Below are 22,064 nucleotides of genomic sequence, written 5' to 3' on the forward strand. Positions count from 1 at the left end.
AGACTACACTCTGCTCCCCCTGCTGACCCTTTGCTCCAACACCACTCTTTGGGGCTCTAGGAAGAAAATCTTGAATAGGTCCCCATCCTGGTTCCAGTACTGTCAGCTGGTTCCGGGTAGAGCCTTTGGCTTAGGTGCCTCCTTCTGGGTATCCGAGTTCCACCAATGTCAGGTGGTCATTGGTAGTGCTTTCAGGCATGGGTACCTCCTGCTTAGTAACCGGGTTCCAGTAACGTCAGCTGGTCCTCGGTAGTTCCATTGGCTCTTGGACCTTCGGCTACCCATCCGGGTTCCAGTACCGTCAGCTGGTTCTCGGCAGTGTCTTTTGCTCCTGTACCTTCTGCTCCCCATCCTGGTTCCAGTACCGTCAGCTGGTTCCGGGCAGAGCCTTTGGCTTAGGTGCCTCCTTCTTGGTATCCGAGTTCCACCAACGTCAGGTGGTCCTTGGTAGTGCTTTGTGGCACGGGTACCTCCTGCTTAGTAACCGGGTTCCAGTAACGTCAGCTGGTCCTCGGTAGTTACATTGGCTCTCGGACCTTCGGGTAGCCATCCGAGTTCCAGTTCCATCAGCTGGTTCTCGGCATTTTCTCAACCTTCTTGTACCTTCTGCTACATTTCCAAGTTCAAGACCCTAAAGACAACGACCCGGAAGACCACCCCTAAGATGACGACGACACCAGAGACGACAACCACTGAGATGACGATGACCCTGGAGACGATGACCCTGAAGACCACCCTGATGACGACGACGACGACCCCGGAGACGACGACCCTGGAGACGACGACATGGAAGACCGAGAAGCAGAAGAACAAGAGGCTGCAGAACAAAGAGCAGAAGAACATTAAGCATAACACTAAATATCAGAGCAAAAGATATTATCTAAATTATAAGCAGAAGAAGACTAAGCAGTGTATGGGGGTGAGTCTGTTCCTCCTCGTGGTGCCCCTGGATAAGCCTGATGCTGCAGGCCAAACTGAACGCGGACAAATGTAACTCTTTTGTGACAGGCAGAACGGAAGATGTAATCTTAAACTTTTATAGATAACAACTACAGGAATGTCGGTCACAAATAAGAATATGATGAAGAAGTAGAATATGAAGAAGAATAATAGTTGAATAAAAAGAATATGAAGAATGTAACAAAAAAAATAATAGGTAGAAGATGAAGAAGAAGATGAATAAGGTGAAGAAGAAGTTGATGTCAAAGATGTTGATGATGATGAAGAAAGTGTGGGAGAAGTAAAAAAAAAGGCGAAGGGCATGGAAGTTGTGAAACATCAATATCTAACAAAATAAAAAAATTCTTAACATAGTCAATATCTTTGTAACTCCGAACATCTTAAAAAAAAAATTAAATTCCTGCTATTCTCTTTGATTGGGCTAAACCTCTATGCCTTTAATGTCTCCGCCACCTCCCCCAATACATCCTACATTATTCTTAGTTGTTTTCCTTCATGTAGAATGAACCTGCAAGGAAAGAAAGGGTTTATTTTAATTCCGATATTTTCGTCCCATTGACTTGCATTGGTATCGGGTATCGGTATCGGCGATATCCGATATTTTGCCGGTATCGGCCCATCCAATCCGATACCGATACTTTCTGATATCGGAAGGTATCACTCAACACTACTCACCACACATCTAGATAAGTTCCTTAAGTGGTCTAGTTTCCAAAATGGGGTCACTTGTGGGTGGTTTCTACTGTTTAGGCACATCAGGGGCTCTCCAAACGCGACATGGTGTCCGATCTCAATTCCAGCCAATTCTACATTGAAAAAGTAAAACGGCACTCCTTCTCTTCCAAGCTCTGCGGTGCGCCCATACAGTGGTTTACCCCCACATATGGGGTATCGACGTACTCAGGAGAAATTGTACAACAACGTTTGTGGTCTAATTTCTCCTGTTACCCTTGTCAAAATAAAAATTTGGGAGCAAAAAGATCATTTTTGTAGAAAAAATGCGACTTTTTATTTTCACGGCTCTACGCTATAAACTTCCGTGAAGTACCTGGGGGTTTAAAGTGCTCATCACACATCTAGATAAGTTCCTTAAGGGGTCTAGTTTCCAAAATGGGGTCACTTGTGGGGGGTTTCCACTGTTTAGGCACATCAGGGGCTCTCCAAACGCGACATGGTGTCCGATCTCAATTCCAGGCAATTCAACATTGAAAAAGTAAAACGGCACTCCTTCTCTTCCAAGCTCTGCGGTGCGCCCAAACAGTGGTTTACCCCCACATATGGGGTATCAACATACTCAGGAGAAATTGCACAACAACTTTTGTGGTCTAATTTTTCCTGTTACCCTTGTGAAAATAAGAATTTGTGGGCAAAAAGATCATTTTTGTGTAAACAAATGCGATTTTTTATTTTCACGGCTCTACTTTATAAACTTCTGTGAAGCACTTTGGGGCTCAAAGTGCTCACCAAACATCTAGATAAGTTCCTTAAGGGGTCTAGTTTCCAAAATGGTGTCACTTGTGGGGGGTTTCCACTGTTTAGGCACATCAGGGACTCTCTAAACGTGACATGGCATCCGATCTCAATTCCAGCCAATTCTGCATTGAAAAAGTCAAACGGCGCTCCTTCTCTTCCAAGCTCTGCGGTGCGCCCAAACAGTGGTTTACCCCCAAATACGGGGAATCAGCGTATTCAGGAGAAATTGCACAACAACATTTATGGTTAAATTTCTGTTTTTACACTTGCGAAAATAAAAAAAATGGTTCTGAAGTAAAATGTTTGCAAAAAAAAGTTAAATGTTCATTTTTGCCTTCCACATTGTTTCAGTTCCTGTGAAGCACGTAAAGGGTTAATAAACTTCTTGAATGTGGTTTTGAGCACCTTGAGGGGTGCAGTTTTTAGAATGGTGTCACACTTGGTTATTTTCTATCATATAGACCTCTCAAAATGACCAAAATGACTTCAAATGTGATGTGGTCCCTAAAAAAAATGATGTTGTAAAAATGAGAAATTGCTGGTCAATTTTAACCCTTATAACTCCCTAACAAAAAAAATTTGTTTCCAAAATTGTGCTGATGTAAAGTAGACATGTGGAAAATGTTATTTATTAACTATTTTTTGTGACATATCTCTCTGATTTAAGGGCATAAAAATACAAAGTTTTGAAAATTGCAAAATTTTAAAAAAATTTACCATATTTCTGTTTTTTCATAAATAATCGCAAGTAATATCGAAGAAATGTTACCACTAACATGAAGTTCAATATGTCACGAAAAAACACTCTCAGAATCAGCAGGATCCGTTGAAGCGTTCCAGAGTTATAACCTCACAAAATGACAGTGGTCAGAATTGTAAAAATTGGCCTGGTCATTAAGTACCAAATTGGCTCTGTCACTAAGGGGTTAAATATCATAATTCTCGGAAGCACATCATCCTGTGTAAACATGTGCTGCAGAGAACAATGCACCACTCCATTTTGGTTTAGTTTTTTTTTTCAGCACTGGACTGATGCTTTTGTTGTAAGGTCACGTCCTCCAGTCTTATACTCAACTTCCGGCATCTTTACTTTTTTTCAGCATCGCTCCGGTCCCTAAGTGTCATCTTGTGCCCACAACTTCTGACTGGCCGGAAGTCAGGAGCTTTGTCAGAAGCTCTCCATGAAAGTCTATGAGAGCCAGAACAAGATTCTCATAGACTTGTATTGAGTTCTGACTTCTTGCTCACTCCAAGAAACACTATAGCAACAAACTACTGGAGCGACAGCGATAGAAGGGGAAGTTGGCAGAGGAAAAATATAAGGGCAGGGGGCGTACATAGAAGTCATTGGGCTCCATAGCAGAAGTTCTAATTGTCCGCCCAACTAAATAAATAAATAAATAATTGCTGGGGCCACAGAAGAGAGTATCTCACAATTTTCCAGCCTTGACATAGTAATTTTCCTACTGCTGCAGTCCTAGTTTTCTCTTTCATTTCCCCCATAAAGTGTGATGGCAACAAAAGTGCCCCCCAAACACATTATGATACCCCCATGGTGAATTCCTCCACATGTACAGTATAATTACCCTACTGTACCCCACCTCAACTCCCAAGGCAAAGTGTAGTGACCCCAACACAGTATGATCCCCCAACTGTAACCCCCCCAAGCAATCCATGCAGTATAATGGGTCCCAACACCTCTCCACACTATATAATGGCCCTCACTAGACACACACAGCATGATGGACCCCACACAAACCTTCATACTATATAATTGCTTGCACACAGTATAATGGCCCCTACATAGCCCTTCAAATAATATAATGGCCCTACATAGTCTTCAATATAGTATAATGAGCCCCATATAGTCCTCCATATAGTATCATTCGGCCCCATAATCCTCCATATAATATAATGCACTCACTCTCCATGGTCCTCCATACAATATAATGTACTCTCTATGGTCCTCCATACAATATAATGCACTCCCCATGGTCCTCCATACAATATAATGCTCTCCCCAAAGTCCTCCATACAATATAATGTAATCTCCATGGTCCTCCATACAACACAATGCATCCCCCATGGTCCTCCATACAAAATAATGTACCCCTATGGTCCTCCATACAATATAATGCACTCCCCATGGTCCTTCAAGCAATATGATGCATCCCCCAAGGTCATCCATACAATATAATGCACTCTCCATGGTTCTTCATGCAATTTAATGCACCCCCATGGGCCTCCATACAATATAATGCACCACACATTGTCCTCCATGCAATATAATGCACTCCCCATGGTCCTCCATGCAATATAATGCACTCCCCATAGTCCTCCATGCAATTTAATGCACCCCCTAAGGTCCACCATACAATATAATGCACTCCCCATGTTGCACCATACACTATAATGCACTCCCCATGATCCTGTCCTGAACATGTGGTGTGCAGCGCCGCACATCTCAGAACAGCTGGCGCGCTGAAATTACATCATTGCGCACACTGCTCTGACATGTCAGACGCCAATGTCAAACAGAAATCAGTCCCAGGAGCGCTGAAGGAAACTCAGACAACATATGTAGTTTACCACAACGCGTTTCGACGGTAAAACACCGTCTTCTTCAGGTGGGAGTGCTTTTACTTATTTTTATGTCAGACGCCAAGGCAGAATGATGGGGGAGGAAGTGTCTGCTGACGAGCGAAGGGGGTGCCTGGTGTGGGCACTGACATCTGGCCTCCCCCGGCTCAGAGGTCCCATCGCAGTCACGTGGCCTGCCTCCATTAAAGGTACGCCACTGTATAAGAGTAGGGTCAGTGACCTTAGATTTAAACCACCACTCCAGTATTAAAGTAAAAAAAGCTGCAGTAGTGCTTTAAATAACTGCTGATTGGCTTCGTATAGCAGATTGGCGGTTGTTTAAAGGCAGAAATTAGCCAATGTTATTGCTCCCTTTCCTATTGGTAACTTATAGGTGACATCTTCTCTGATTAGGGTTCTTCTCTTTAAAATAAGTGATATTATAATGTTCCTGAATAAATATGATCTCCCATGCTGTGCCCTAAACAAGTCTTACACTGTGCCCTGGAATAAACAATTGCCTCTTACTGTGCTCCCTTCACAAAAAAATGACCCCACATTGTCTCTCTTATGTTACATAGTTTATAATGTCCCCTCCTATAATCTATTCCCATCATACTATTCCCCTTTTTTTAATATGACTACCACAATACTGTATGCTCTGATGAACTACAACCACTGTTCTTATGAGTTATACCCCAAACACCTTACTGCATTTTGAACTATGACCTATACAGTGTTTCACCCAATGCTGACCCCTCACTATGCCTCCACTCCATATTGATCCCCCACTTCACACTGTCCCCCCCACTCCATGCTGAACCTCATCTTTACACTGTCCTTCCAATAATATCCCTTCTCCATACTGATCCCTTTACTGCCCCTCTGTCAGAGCATCTGCATAGAATCCTTCCATACTGTCCCATCTTCCAAAAAGACCCCATCGCTGACCCATTTCTATATAGAGCCCCCTATGCTTCCCCATACACCCCCCTATACTGTTGCATGTCCACACAGAATACTCCTATATTGCCCCATCTATATACAGAATCACCCCTATACTGCCCAATCTCCATACAGAACACCTCTTACACTTTCCAATCTACATAGGGACCCTCGCTGTACTGCCCCATCTCCATACAGAATCCCCTATACTGCTCCATCTCCATATAGAACCACCCTATACTGCCCCATCTTCATATTAACCTCACTAATACTGCACCATCTCTATATAGAACACCCACATGCTGCCCCATCTTCATATCAAACTGCCCTATACTGCCCCGTCTCCATTTTTAGCCCATTACACTGCAGCATATCCATACTGACCCAGCTATTCTGCCGCATCCCTATACTGGCCCCTTTCCATATTAAGCCCCTCTTTGCATTATATGCCCATATCTTCAGCTCTGCGAGTGCTTATCATCTCCCAGCTGCTGCTCCCACATTGTTGAGTCCTTTTCAGCGCAGACACTGGAGACACTGTATCCATGGGGAGCCATGTCATCTGCTGGTGTAGATCCAATGTGTTTTATCAAGACCAAAGTCAGAGCAGTTGTCTACAAGGAAATTTTAGAGCACTTCAAGCTTCCCTCTGCCGACAAGCTTTTTGGAGATGGAAATTTCATTCTCCTGCAGTACTTGGCACCTGTCCACACTGCCAAAAGTACCAATACCTGGTTCAAAAACAACAGTATCACTGTGCCTGATTGGCCTGCAAACTCGTCTGACCTTATCCCCAGAGAGAATCTAATGTAATGACTCTATATAATTTATGAGTTTCGCTTTTTATATTGAAGAACTGCTCAGTACAAATGAGTACATCCTCTTTGAAAAGTAAAACTTAAACATTTACCTGAATTTTTGTAATTAAAGTTTATATTATTAACTTTACTTTCATGCTATGTGTTAAAAAACGTTCAATGAAACTCAGTCAGAAATTGTTCTTGGATTCAGTGAGATATTGATTAAAATCTTACTTTTTAAAAGGGGGATGTACTCATTTATGCTGAGCACTATTTACAATCTCTAGACATAATTTAGTTCTCAAATATGAGATATTTCATTGCAATCTAAAAAAAAGCTAAATAAAAGCACTGTACATGTAATATATAAGTATAGCAGGTTGTAAAATAAAATATGAACAGTTGTAAAAAAAAGCCAGCAAATTGCAAGCAGTTGTCATGAGTCTGCCAGACCTCCTCCCCTTGTGGAGATAAGTATCGCAGCACTTACTGGAACTGTATTTGCCAGATAGAGCACACTGAGAACTTTTACAAGTCTTATTTGCTTGACGATGCTGCCTGTCTTTTATACAGAAACATCTGGAAACAGTTATACAGAGGTAAGTGAATACTGAATAAACCTGACAAAGCAATGGAGAGAAAGTAAAGGGTTGGTTAAGGTTAGAGTTAAAGATGAGCAAGCAAAAATAAGCAGAAAAAATGTAATAAACAGAGGAAGCAGGAAGTGAAACACAAACTGAATAAATTTTATGCTGGTAAATGCCTCTGTAGTTAACTTCCAGAAGTACCTGCATAAAAAAAGCCATTAGCATTTGCCTTATTAATATTCCATTTGAAGAAAGGTATAAAAAAAATAGATTTGTGTGGATGCACATTTAGGTTTGGTATAAATCTAATGTATATATATATATATATATATATATATATATATATATATATATATATATATATAAATATATATATACATATATATATAGCAGCACGGTGGCTCAGTGGTTAGCACTGCAGCCTTGTAGCACTGGGGTCCTAGATTAAAATCCCACCAAGGACAACATCTACTAGGAGTTTGTATGTTCTCCCCATGTTTGCGTGGGTTTCCTCCGGGTTCTCCGGTTTCCTCCTACATTCCAAAGACATACTGATAGGGAATTTAGATAGTGAGCCCCATTTGGGAGAGCGATGATAATGTATGTAAAGCAGTGCAGAATTTGAAAGCGCTATATAAGCAAAGCATACTAAATAAAATAATAAATAATAATAATGGAAACATGTCTCCCAGAAATGGTCAGTACTCATTATATAAAGTTCACAAAAAAGTGTACACCACTAATAGATGTATTCGTATATAAAGGGAAACGGAGAAAGGAGGGAAAAGAATAAGAACTTTTGGGAAATTGGGAACTGGCGATCAGTTTGACAGTTTGAGTCTCCTTGACCAGTATAGGGAAAATGACTGTAGTCTCCTATAGGGTGGTAATACAGTCATAAAATTGTCAGAAACTCCTCACCAAATTTTCAGGGCCTATGGAGAGTTATTGGGACAGTTGTTACACAGACATAATCATGATTATAAATGTACCCCTATTTTGAACCACCAAGGCGCTAGCGGCTCCTTTCAATTATAGACAGTAATAGAGATTAAAGTGTGATATTAATATCTGTCACCCACCCTGATCATTATATTTTGTTCTATTGTACAGTACGTGTTTCCCCAATACTGAGCCGCTGCTGCCGTATGTGTCCCTATTACTGCCCCTGATACCCCAATACTGAGCTGCTGCTGCCGTATGTGTCCCTATTACTGCCCCTGATACCCCAATACTGAGCTGCTGCTGCCGTATGTGTCCCTATTACTGCACCTGATACCCCAATACTGAGCCGCTGCTGCCGTATGTGTCCCTATTACTGCCCTGATACCCCAATACTGAGCCTCTGCTGCCGTATGTGTCCCTATTACTGCCCTGATACCCCAATACTGAGCCGCTGCTGCCGTATGTGTCCCTATTACTGCCCTGATACCCCAATACTGAGCCTCTGCTGCTGTGTGTCCCTATTACTGCACCTGATACCCCAATACTGAGCCGCTGCTGCCGTATGTGTCCCTATTACTGCCCTGATACCCCAATACTGAGCCGCTGCTGCCGTATGAGTCCCTATTACTGCCCTGATACCCCAATACTGAGCCTCTGCTGCTGTATGTGTCCCTATTACTGCACCTGATACCCCAATACTGAGCCACTGCTGCCGTATGTGTCCCTAATACTGCACCTGATACCCCAATACTGAGCCGCTGCTGCCGTATGTCCCTATTGCTACACCTGATACCCCAATACTGAGCCACTGCTGCTGTATGTGTCCCTATTACTGCACCTGATACCCCAATACTGAGCCGCTGCTGCCGTATGTCCCTATTGCTACACCTGATACCCCAATACTGAGCCGCTGCTGCCATATGTGTCCCTATTACTGCACCTGATACCCCAATACTGAGCCGCTGCTGCCGTATGTGTCCCTATTACTGCCCTGATACCCCAATACTGAGCCGCTGCTGCCGTATGTCCCTATTGCTACACCTGATACCCCAATACTGAGCCACTGCTGCCGTATGTCCCTGTTGGTACACCTGATACCCCAATACTGAGCCACTGCTGCCGTATGTGTCCCTATTACTGCACCTGATACCCCAATACTGAGCCGCTGCTGCCGTATGTGTCCCTATTACTGCACCTGATACCCCAATACTGAGCCACTGCTGCCGTTTGTGATCCTGTTACTGCATCTGATATCCCAATACTGAGCCGCTGCTGCCATATGTGTCCCTATTACTGCACCTGCTGTGTGGTTCTCTGTGCCCTCTAAATTCTAAAGCAACTCTCTACAATATAGTAATGCCAGGTGCAAGTGCCCTAGAAAACAGTGCCCATATTTTGCCCCTAGAAAGTAATAATGCCCTGCGTGCCCCTTTGATAGCCACAGTAACCTGAGTTCCCCTATAACAATAAGTGCCCACTTTACATTTAATAAAGTCCTGAGTCTCCCCCAGTACAGCTCCCCTTTACACAGCATGATGCTCTCTTTATATTATATATTACGTGGGCTGTGTTATATACTACGTGGGCTGTGCTATATATTATGTGGGCTGTGCTATATAGTATGTGGCTGCTTTATGCTATGTGGCTACTATATACTATGCGGCTGCTATATACTAAGTGGCTGCTATATACTATGTGGCTGTGCTATGTACTATGTGGCTGTGCTATATACTACTTGAACTGCAAAGCATCAGTGCTAACTTATGAGTCACTGTGCTGCCCATGCTGCTTCCTATATTGTATCTTTTATGGCCAATGTGAACATGCGTTTATGTGCTGCACGTATACCAACTCAAACGAAGCTCAATTTTTGTGTTTTTTCTTTGTATTTTTGCATTCTGTGCAAGCTGGGGTGTGACTTCCCTTTCCTGAGCTGGAAATTACATTTAAAGGCTTCCCTGTTGTGATTTTGCTTTTTGCTCCCTCTAGTGGTCATTAGTGATTTGACTCTGGAGCGTCTGTCTTTTCCTATATCCTCACCTGGGCCGTTAGTTCAGGGGCGTTGCTATATAAGCTCCCTGGACCTTCAGTTCAATGCCTGGCATCGTTGAAATCAGAGCTAATCTGTTGTGCTCTTGTCCTCTGATCCTGGTTCCTGTTTTTCAAGCTAAGTCTGCTTCTTTGCTTTTTGCTTTTGTTTTGTTTGGTATTTTTGTCCAGCTTGTTCCTATCTGTATCCTGACCTTTGCTGGAAGCTCTAGGGGGCTGGTGTTCTCCCCCCGGACCGTTAGACGGTTCGGGGGTTCTTGAATCTCCAGCGTGGATTTTTATAGGGTTTTTGTTGACCAGATAAGTTATCTTGCTATATTCTGCTATTAGTAAGCTGGCCTCTCTTTGCTGAACCTGGTTCATTTCTGTGTTTGTCATTTCCTCTTACCTCACCGTTATTATTTGTGGGGGGCTTGTATCTTGCTTTGGGGTCCCTTTCTCTGGAGGCAAGAGAGGTCTTTGTTTTCTTCTCCTAGGGGTAGTTAGATTCTCCGGCTGGCGCGAGTCATCTAGCGATCACCGTAGGCATGATCCCCGGCTACTTCTAGTGTTGGCCTTAGGAGTAGCTATTTGGTCAACCCAGTTACCACAGCCCTATGAGCTGGATTTTTGTATCTTGCAGACTTACACGTTCCTCTGAGACCCTGTCCACTGGGGTCATAACAGTATGCCAGGCCAGTATTAAATGTTTAATGCATTGCAGAAGTGGGATTATAAGAAAGAAAATTTTGAGTTTTTTTCCCTCTCTCATTTTTTTTTTTTTCTTTTCCCCTTTACCTCAGAGTGGCTTAAGCTTGCTGCAGACATGAATGTCCAGACCTTGATTACAAGTGTGGACCAGCTTGCCGCTCGTGTGCAGGGTATACAAGATTATGTTACCAGAAATCCTAGGTCTGAACCCAAGATTCCGATTCCTGAACTGTTTTCAGGAGACCGATTTCAGTTTAGGAATTTCAGGAATAATTGTAAATTATTTTTGTCCCTGAAACCTTGTTCGTCTGGAGACTCTGCTCAACAAGTAAAAATTGTTATTTCATTCTTACGGGGTGACCCTCAGGATTGGGCTTTTTCGTTGGCGCCAGGAGATCCGGCATTGGCTGATATTGATGCGTTTTTTCTGGCGCTCGGTTTACTTTATGAGGAACCCAATCTTGAGATTCAGGTAGAGAAAGCCTTGCTGGCTATGTCTCAGGGCCAGGACGAGGTGTATTGCCAAAAATTTCGGAAATGGTCCGTGCTGACACATTGGAACGAGTGTGCACTGGCCGCTAATTTTAGAAATGGCCTTTCTGAGGCCATTAAGAATGTTATGGTGGGTTTTCCCATTCCCACAGGTCTGAATGATACCATGTCCCTGGCTATTCAAATTGACCGGCGGTTGCGGGAGCGCAAAACCGCAAATTCCCTCATGTTGTTGTCTGAACAGACACCTGATGTGATGCAATGTGATAGAAAAACCGCAAATTCCCTCATGGTGTTGTCTGAACGGACACCTGATTTGATGCAATGTGATAGAATCCTGACTAGAAATGAGAGGAAAATTCATAGACGCCGGAATGGCTTGTGCTACTACTGTGGTGATTCTACACATGTTATCTCAGCATGCTCTAAACGTATATCTAAGGTTGTTAGTCCTGTCACCGTTGGTAATTTGCATCCTAAGTTTATTCTGTCTGTAACTTTGATTTGCTCACTGTCATCTTATCCTGTCATGGCGTTTGTAGATTCAGGTGCTGCCCTGAGTCTTATGGATCTCTCATTTGCTAAGCGCTGTGGTTTTATTCTTGAACCATTAGAAAATCCTATCCCTCTTAGGGGTATTGATGCTACGCCATTGGCAGAAAATAAGCCGCAGTATTGGACACAGGTTACCATGTGCATGACTCCTGAACACCGCGAGGTGATACGTTTTCTCGTTCTACATAAAATGCATGATTTGGTTGTTTTGGGGCTGCCATGGTTACAGACCCATAATCCAGTCCTTGACTGGAAGGCTATGTCAGTGTCTAGTTGGGGCTGTCGTGGTATTCATGAGGATTCCCTGCCTGTGTCTATTGCTTCTTCTACGCCTTCGGAAGTTCCGGAGTACTTGTCTGATTATCAGGATGCCTTTAGCGAGTCCAGGTCCAGTGCATTGCCTCCTCATAGGGAATGTGACTGTGCAATAGATTTGATTCCAGGCAGTAAATTTCCTAAGGGAAGACTGTTTAATCTGTCGATACCTGAACATACCGCTATGCGTTCATATATCAAGGAGTCTCTGGAGAAAGGACACATCCGTCCGTCTTCTTCCCCTCTTGGTGCGGGATTCTTTTTTGTGGCTAAAAAGGACGGATCTTTGAGGCCTTGTATTGACTATCGGCTTTTAAATAAGATCACTGTCAAATTTCAGTATCCTTTGCCGCTGTTGTCTAACTTGTTTGCCCGGATTAAAGGTGCCAAGTGGTTTACCAAGATAGACCTTCGTGGTGCGTACAACCTTGTGCGCATTAAGCAAGGGGATGAATGGAAAACCGCATTCAATACGCCCGAAGGTCATTTTGAGTACTTGGTGATGCCTTTTGGGCTCTCTAATGCCCCTTCAGTTTTTCAGTCCTTTATGCATGACATTTTCCGGAACTATCTGGATAAATTTCTGATCGTTTATCTGGATGATATTCTGGTTTTTTCTGATAATTGGGACTCGCATGTGGAGCAGGTCAGGATGGTCTTTAAAATTTTGCGTGAAAATTCTTTGTTTGTCAAGGGCTCAAAGTGTCTTTTTGGTGTACAGAAGGTTCCCTTTTTGGGGTTCATTTTTTCCCCTTCTGCTGTGGAGATGGACACAGTCAAGGTCCGAGCTATTCTTGATTGGACTCAGCCCTCGTCAGTTAAGAGTCTTCAGAAGTTCTTGGGTTTCGCTAACTTCTACCGTCGTTTTATCGCTAACTTTTCTAGCATTGTGAAACCTTTGACGGATATGACCAAGAAGGGCTCCGATGTGGTTAATTGGGCTCCTGCTGCCATGGAGGCTTTCCAGGAGTTGAAACGTCGGTTTACTTCGGCGCCTGTTTTGTGCCAGCCTGATGTCTCGCTTCCCTTTCAAGTTGAGGTGGATGCTTCAGAGATTGGAGCAGGGGCCGTTTTGTCGCAGAGAGGCCCTGGTTGCTCTGTTATGAGACCTTGCGCCTTTTTCTCTAGGAAGTTTTCGCCTGCGGAGCAAAATTATGATGTGGGCAATCGGGAGTTGTTGGACATGAAATGGGCATTTGAGGAGTGGCGTCATTGGCTCGAGGGTGCTAAGCATCGTGTGGTGGTCTTGACTGATCACAAAAATCTGATGTATCTCGAGTCTGCTAAACGCCTGAATCCTAGACAGGCCCGCTGGTCATTGTTTTTCTCCCGTTTTGACTTTGTTGTCTCGTATTTACCAGGTTCAAAGAATGTGAAGGCCGATGCTCTTTCCAGGAGCTTTGTGCCTGATGCTCCTGGAGTCGCTGAACCTGTTGGTATTCTTAAGGATGGTATTATCTTGTCAGCTATTTCTCCAGATCTGCGACGTGTGTTGCAGAGATTTCAGGCTGATAGGCCTGATTCTTGTCCACCTGACAGACTGTTTGTGCCTGATAAGTGGACCAGCAGAGTCATTTCCGAGGTTCATTCCTCGGTGTTGGCAGGTCACCCAGGAATTTTTGGCACCAGAGATCTGGTGGCCAGATCCTTTTGGTGGCCTTCCTTGTCTAGGGATGTGCGGTCATTTGTACAGTCCTGTGGGACTTGTGCTCGAGCTAAGCCTTGCTGTTCTCGTGCCAGCGGGTTGCTCTTGCCCTTGCCTGTCCCTAAGAGACCTTGGACACATATCTCCATGGATTTCATTTCTGATCTTCCGGTGTCTCAGGGCATGTCTGTTATCTGGGTGATATGTGATCGCTTCTCTAAGATGGTCCATTTGGTTCCTTTGCCTAAACTGCCTTCCTCTTCCGATCTGGTTCCTGTGTTTTTCCAGAACGTGGTTCGTTTGCACGGCATCCCTGAGAATATTGTGTCAGACAGAGGATCCCAGTTCGTTTCCAGATTCTGGCGATCCTTTTGTAGTAGGATGGGCATTGACTTGTCGTTTTCGTCTGCTTTCCATCCTCAGACTAATGGACAGACGGAGCGAACTAATCAGACTTTGGAGGCTTATTTGAGGTGTTTTGTCTCTGCTGATCAGGACGATTGGGTGACCTTCTTGCCGTTAGCTGAGTTTGCCCATAATAATCGGGCTAGTTCCGCCACCTTGGTTTCGCCGTTTTTCTGCAACTCTGGTTTCCACCCTCGTTTTTCTTCGGGTCATGTGGAACCTTCTGACTGCCCTGGGGTGGATTCTGTGGTGGATAGGTTGCAGCGGATCTGGAATCTTGTGGTGGACAACTTGAAGTTGTCACAGGAGAGGGCTCAGCGCTTTGCCAACCGCCGCCGCGGTGTGGGTCCCCGACTACGTGTTGGGGATTTGGTGTGGCTTTCTTCCTGCTTTGTTCCTATGAAGGTTTCCTCTCCCAAATTTAAACCTCGTTTTATTGGTCCTTACAAGATACTGGAAATTCTTAATCCTGTGTCCTTTCGCCTGGATCTTCCTGTGTCGTTTGCTATCCACAACGTGTTTCATAGGTCCTTGTTGCGGCGGTACGTTGTGCCTGTGGTTCCTTCTGCTGAGCCTCCTGCTCCGGTGTTGGTTGAGGGCGAGTTGGAGTACGTGGTGGAGAAGGTCTTGGATTCTCGTCTCTCCAGGCGGAGGCTTCAGTACCTGGTCAAGTGGAAGGGCTATAGTCAGGAAGATAATTCCTGGGTGGTCGCCTCTGATGTTCATGCGGCCGATTTAGTTCGTGCCTTTCACGCCGCTCATCCTGATCGCCCTGGTGGTCATGGTGAGGGTTCGGTGACCCCTCACTGAGGGGGGGGTACTGTTGTGATTTTGCTTTTTGCTCCCTCTAGTGGTCATTAGTGATTTGACTCTGGAGCGTCTGTCTTTTCCTATATCCTCACCTGGGCCGTTAGTTCAGGGGCGTTGCTATATAAGCTCCCTGGACCTTCAGTTCAATGCCTGGCATCGTTGAAATCAGAGCTAATCTGTTGTGCTCTTGTCCTCTGATCCTGGTTCCTGTTTTTCAAGCTAAGTCTGCTTCTTTGCTTTTTGCTTTTGTTTTGTTTGGTATTTTTGTCCAGCTTGTTCCTATCTGTATCCTGACCTTTGCTGGAAGCTCTAGGGGGCTGGTGTTCTCCCCCCGGACCGTTAGACGGTTCGGGGGTTCTTGAATCTCCAGCGTGGATTTTTATAGGGTTTTTGTTGACCAGATAAGTTATCTTGCTATATTCTGCTATTAGTAAGCTGGCCTCTCTTTGCTGAACCTGGTTCATTTCTGTGTTTGTCATTTCCTCTTACCTCACCGTTATTATTTGTGGGGGGCTTGTATCTTGCTTTGGGGTCCCTTTCTCTGGAGGCAAGAGAGGTCTTTGTTTTCTTCTCCTAGGGGTAGTTAGATTCTCCGGCTGGCGCGAGTCATCTAGCGATCACCGTAGGCATGATCCCCGGCTACTTCTAGTGTTGGCGTTAGGAGTAGCTATTTGGTCAACCCAGTTACCACAGCCCTATGAGCTGGATTTTTGTATCTTGCAGACTTACACGTTCCTCTGAGACCCTGTCCACTGGGGTCATAACACTTCCCCTGACTGGTGTCCATAGATTGGGACCCGGTCCTTTTGTCTGCCCTTATTCACACACTGAAGTCAACTTCGACACATGGTAAGGTTTTTAATATTAGACAGCGTAGGACCGTCCCGATCAGAGTCACCTTGAGGATGATGGGATGGCTTTCATGCTATTTTTGATCAAAAACAGTATTATTAAGAACTCTGTGTTATTTAAATGCACTTGCTTTTTACTTATTTAGTTACAGCAGGGTTTTTGCTTGTTTTGTGGTCAATGTGAACATGTGTTTATGTGCTGCATGTATACCAACTCAAACCAAGCTCAATTTTTGTGTTTCTTTCTATATTGATCGCCAGGACACTGTCCTGACGCACTTTTTGCCAGCGTATTGGCTTCTTTCCAGCCTCCTATAACGTCTGAAGAAGCCAATATGCCAGAGAAATTTGCATTAGGACAATGTCCTGGTGATCAATACAGGAACAGTTATGCTATTGGTATACAGAGACACTCTCCTTGTTATGCTGCCCATGTGCCACAGGGCTACCCCTTTCCTTCCCCTCTCCATTTCACTTCATATAAATAAGAATTCTAAAAATATTTATTAACTGACTGTTTTAAATATTAAAGTCCCAAATATTGTGATTGTGACTTTACCTACAAGAGCATCGCAATAATCATATCTCCAATTTGCAATAATTATTTTTCTATTAAGCTCATTTTATTTAAGCACCTATTTTACTAAGAAAAAAATCAATGTAGTCATCAATTTGCCACAACACTGTTGAAGGATATCTCGGGGTTAGAGGCTCCTTCCCTATTCCCAAAGCTAGGGGTGCCCAAGCTATACCTGTTCCCTGTATTACTTCTGATAGTGAAAATGCTGGGGAAATGTGCCTTACTGAGCTCCTAAATCAGCCCTTATCTATTCCCTTCCCCACCCAGGGAAATGGGGAGTTGTAGCATATAATACACAAACTGAACTAACAAGGAAAGACATACAGGGATAAATGAAAATACCAATCATGCTAATTTGCCCTCACAAACAACAGAGTGGAACATCAGGAAGTAAAGGGAGGGAAAACCAAGTAGGAGAGGTTGAGGATATGCACACAGACAATTCACAAGCAACAGTCTTCTGAACAACACTTCAAGTGCCTCCTCAAACAACCAACACCTCCAATTTCAGAACCAAGCAGTATGAAACACTAAACAACTGAGACCATCAAAGGAGGAAAGCTCCAGGAACTCTCAACTGAACAGATTAACCCCTGCATTGCTAGCAGAAACCTGGAGGGGACAATATGGTCTTCTGGCAGCTCTCTGTTGCGGTAAACCAGTGACACAATTTTTATTCTATCAGCTCCCTTGAAGCAATTTGAACTCCATTTCCATAGAATCTCGCCTTGGATTCAAGCCACAGTTGTCTTTTCTGGAAACATATTCTGTTCAGGCAAAAATAATTCCAGTCCCGTGTCAACCAGTGACACAAGTGGAATTTACAAGTGCCTGACTTACTTGATAACTGTAACACAGTGTCCACAGCTTGTTATGGGTTCTTACTGTACCTATCCAGTATAAAATGTCTCCAATAATATGCGGGGAGGAAAGGGAATACAGAGGTATATACACTCACCGGCCACTTTATTAGGTACACCATGCTAGTAACGGGTTGGACCCCCTTTTGCCTTCAGAACTGCCTCAATTCTTCGTGGCATAGATTCAACAAGGTGCTGGAAGCATTCCTCAGAGATTTTGGTCCATATTGACATGGCATCACACAGTTGCCGCAGATTTGTCGGCTGCACATCCCAAAGATGCTCCATACAAGGCAGGATGGATCCATGCTTTCATGTTGTTTACGCCAAATTCTGACCCTACCATCCGAATGTCGCAGCAGAAATCGAGACTCATCAGACCAAGCAACGTTTTTCCAATCTTCTACTGTCCAATTTTGATGAGCTTGTACAAATTGTAGCCTCAGTTTCCTGTTCTTAGCTGAAAGGAGTGGTACCCGGTGTGGTCTTCTGCTGCTGTAGCCCATCTGCCTCAAAGTTCGACGCACTGTGCGTTCAGAGATGCTCTTAGGCCTACCTTGGTTGTAACGGGTGGCGATTTGAGTCACTGTTGCCTTTCTATCAGCTCGAACCAGTCTGTCCATTCTCCTCTGACCTCTGGCATCAACAAGGCATTTCCGCCCACAGAACTGCCGCTCACTGGATTTTTTTTCTTTTTCGGACCATTCTCTGTAAACCCTAGAGATGGTTGTGCGTGAAAATCCCAGTAGATCAGCAGTTTCTGAAATACTCAGACCAGCCCTTCTGGCACCAACAACCATGCCACGTTCAAAGGCACTCAAATCACCTTTCTTCCCCATACTGATGCTCGGTTTGAACTGCAGGAGATTGTCTTGACCATGTCTACATGCCTAAATGCACTGAGTTGCCGCCATGTGATTGGCTGATTAGAAATTAAGTGTTAACAAGAAGTTGGACAGGTGTACCTAATAAAGTGGCCGGTGAGTGTATATTTTTCATTTTGACATTTATGATTGGATATTGTGTTACTTATATATTCCCTAGAAACATGTAGATGTGCAAAAATTGTGAGCACAATTACCCTGCAGGGCCACCGCAGGACAAATTAAAGGGTTGGTCTGCTACCTAAACTACCTCTGTTTACATCCTAACCTCTTTTGTAATGAGATTTATTATAACATATCCTATACTTCTCAGTATCTTCTTAATCTTTAAATGCACTTTTTTTTTACTTCACTTCCTGTGATGTTTCTTTGAGAGGAGTCTCAAACAGGACATCACAGGAGGCTGAAGCTGCACTCACTTCTTTGCAGCACTCATCGCTCCTTCTAGAACTGGATACCATCTGGAGGCAGTGCTGCAGTTTCTTACTAAAGTTTCTTGCATTGCCGTCCTCTGAAGATGTTCTGGATTAATGGACATAGCACCAGCACTCTGCTTCTATTACGGCCGCCACTGCTTCTAACTTCTAACACTGCTTCTAACTGTTCTCACAGTTTTATAGCACCGCCCTCAAAGGAGTTATCAGCTGGGGGCTGTGCTAGTGTTAGTCACTGCTTCCATCTCCACCCCTTGACAATGTATTTTCCACACTTAGGAGCAGCAACTGAGATAGAAGCAGAGTTCCAGCGCTGTGCTCAAATCTTCCTCAGATCCAGGAAGTCTTCAAAGGGTGGCAATACAATAAACTATAGTAAGTAACTGCAACACTGATTCCTAATGACATCTTGTTCCAGGGAAGTGAATGCAGCCCCAGTCTCCTGTGTCATCCAATTTGAGACTACTTTCAAATGAAACATCACAGGAAGTGAAATAAAAAACAACACATTAAGGGAATAGATAGATAGGGAAAAATGTACGATATTGTGTAGTACATCTCATTACAAAAGTGGTTAGAATGTAAACATACGTATTTAGAAAGGACATTTTAGGTTCCGGACCAACCCTTTAAACATTGTACAGTGCTTATTAAAACTTGTGGGTTGTCTCTGTAATACATGGTAGGATAGGTCCTCCAAGGAGAAGGATGGCAAACACCCTATACGCTGACCAAAAAATGCAGATCCTGGATAAAGAACTCCCTCTGTTCACTAAGAATTCCCTATTGAAAAATATTTCAAATGTTTCAAATATGTTTCTAAGTAATTATTTTATTGATCTATGTGACACATTTAAAAATGTGATAATAACCATTTATTTATTTTTTTTCACATTTCTGCTTTCTAGATCTTATAAGATTGAAATATAAATGACCAGAAAATGGTTAATTCATCCTGTCTGGTATTTTTGCTTTTTATGTGGTTTCCTCTTAAAATAGTATGTAATGAAGAAAATACTACTGAAGGTAAGAACATTTTCAGATATAGAATATCTCATGAAAAAAACAATGTGCAGGTACTCTGGTAACCAAATATTAGGGCAGGGCTGATCATGTATGGATTCCAGTAATGCTTCATGGTTGCTGTGGCAATTCAAGGCCAAATAACAGTCTTAAAATTTGTTCAAAACTTAGCGACATTTAGTTGGTAAAAATATTTTTTTTCATTCCTGTCATGCCACTTTGCATTAATTCCTGGAAAGCACCTGAAGGGTTAATAAACTACCTAATAGTAGTTTTGAATATGTTGAGAGGTGCAGATTTTCATATGGTATCACTTTTGGGGACTTTCCGATATACAGGTCCCCTTAAGTCATTACAAAGCTGACTAGGTCCCTAAAAAAATATCTTTTGCAAATTTCCTTGAAAAATGAAAAATTGCTGCTACAGTTTTAAAGCTTCAAATATCCTAACTATTTTGTGTGGTCTAATTATCTGAAATAAAGGGATAATCATTCAAAGTTTGAACATTGCTAATTTTTAGATATTTTTGTAAAATTTCTGATTTTTTTTTTTTTTAAATAAATGCCTAACATATCGACCTAAATTTACATTTCTCATAAAATATAATGTGTCGCAAAAAAACTGTCTCAAAATGATTGGCATATGTATAAATAATTCCAGAGTTGTTACCACTGTGGTAGAGTGGCTCACTCGGCTGAACACAGAGGTATAACCGGAACACTGTCTCTTTAAGAAAATGCTTGGTTTATTGAAGACAGCATAAACCAAGCTTGGGAAAGTAAAACTGCCCTCTGGGCAAAATATCAAAACAAAGAAACACAGTCCTTTTGCTAGCGGGGATCATCCTGCTCACAGGCAGCAATGTCCACGGTTCAGGTCTAGCACACCCTTCCCTGGAGTTCTCCCTCTCCAGGCAGACACTGAACACTCTGGCCTTAAGCCATTTAAGCCCAGACCTTGTGACTCCTCCATCATGTGACTGATCACATGATCTTGACATCACACAGGTCCTGTCTGGACTCTGGAGCATCACTGACGCCATTGTGCGCAGTGACACGTATCTCCCCTCCATCACTTCCCCAGTGACTCTGTCACAGCACATAAAGTGACCATGTCAGATTTTAAAAATTTGGCTTGATCACTAAGGGGTTAAAATGTAATCTTTTTCAATGTACATTTATGTTTGATAGAGATGATGAACGATAAAATTTGCAGAACACTGTTCCAGCAACCACATCAGTACTACTTGCTTATAACAAGAAAAAAGAAAAATTTAGTCAGCTCACTGTCCTCGACTCACTCAAGGGATCCATCCGGCAACCAGGGTCGCAACATAATCCAGATAAAAGATATATGACTGTCATGTCGGACGCTGTTCACACTAGGGCGTCCGATAGACAGCAGTAATTCCACTTATGTCCACTACACGCTCAGTGGCGTCGGCTAGATTTTATCCAGCTTGCTTGGGGTTAATCTAGCTGGTTATCAGGTTGGAGGCTGGGTCACGCTCACGGCCTTTAAATAGTCGCACTGGACTTCGGGCGTCGCCGATTATAGCTTGTGCTTTATGCCTAGTGATTCCGGTCTGGAGTGGTGGTCTTGTTGTAGGAATATCGTATCTGGTGGTGTATAATCCTTTGTCATATTCCTCCTTCCTATTTGTATTTGTTTTGCCCTGTGCACATTATAGCAGAGGTGTCAAACTGCATTCCTCGAGGGCCGCCAACAGGTCATGTTTTCAGGATTTCCTTAGCATTCCACAAGGTGCTGGAATCATTCTGTGCAGGTGATTAAATTATCACCTGTGCAATACAAGGAAATCCTGAAAACATGACCTGTTGGCGGCCCTCGAGGAATGCAGTTTGACACCTCTGCATTATAGTGTATTCCTGTGTGTCTGCGGCGTGGTGCATTTTTCAGTTTTCCCTGTCTGTGCTTTCTGTAGGGATTGGTGTGTGGTCTCTTCACTGAGTGGCGGGTGGTGGTTTCAGCTTAGGGCTGAAACAGGAGTCAGGGTCAGGCCTGGCGGCCCAGACATGCACACCTTTAGTGTAACTTCTGGGAAAGGGACAGACAGGGTATCCCTAGCCTGAGGGATATCGCAGGGGCCCGGGTAAGCTACCTTAGTCTACCCAGTTCCCCCGTGACAATGACATGACGATGTGCAATCCACCCTCAGAG

The 22,064-nt window shown here is 43.5% G+C and overlaps 1 protein-coding gene across 2 annotated transcripts in view; it reads left to right on the plus strand.

Moving 5' to 3' along the window:
* The first annotated feature begins 7,268 nt into the window (after nucleotides 1-7,268).
* The window catches only part of LOC143818011 (granulocyte-macrophage colony-stimulating factor receptor subunit alpha-like), a 104,338-nt gene continuing 89,542 nt past the window's right edge, over nucleotides 7,269-22,064 (plus strand). Inside the window, exons 1-3 of one of the 2 annotated variants that reach the window (XM_077299462.1) lie at nucleotides 7,271-7,357; nucleotides 19,140-19,235; nucleotides 19,769-19,886. In XM_077299462.1, the coding sequence (XP_077155577.1) occupies nucleotides 19,802-19,886 (85 nt within the window). In that variant the 5' untranslated portion in view covers nucleotides 7,271-7,357; nucleotides 19,140-19,235; nucleotides 19,769-19,801. Of the gene's footprint in view, nucleotides 7,358-19,139; nucleotides 19,236-19,768; nucleotides 19,887-22,064 lie in introns of both variants that reach the window. The other variant, XM_077299460.1, reaches the window with a different exon arrangement.

This window comes from Ranitomeya variabilis, chromosome 3, assembly GCF_051348905.1.
Source record: "Ranitomeya variabilis isolate aRanVar5 chromosome 3, aRanVar5.hap1, whole genome shotgun sequence".
NCBI classification, from domain to species: Eukaryota; Metazoa; Chordata; class Amphibia; order Anura; family Dendrobatidae; genus Ranitomeya; species Ranitomeya variabilis.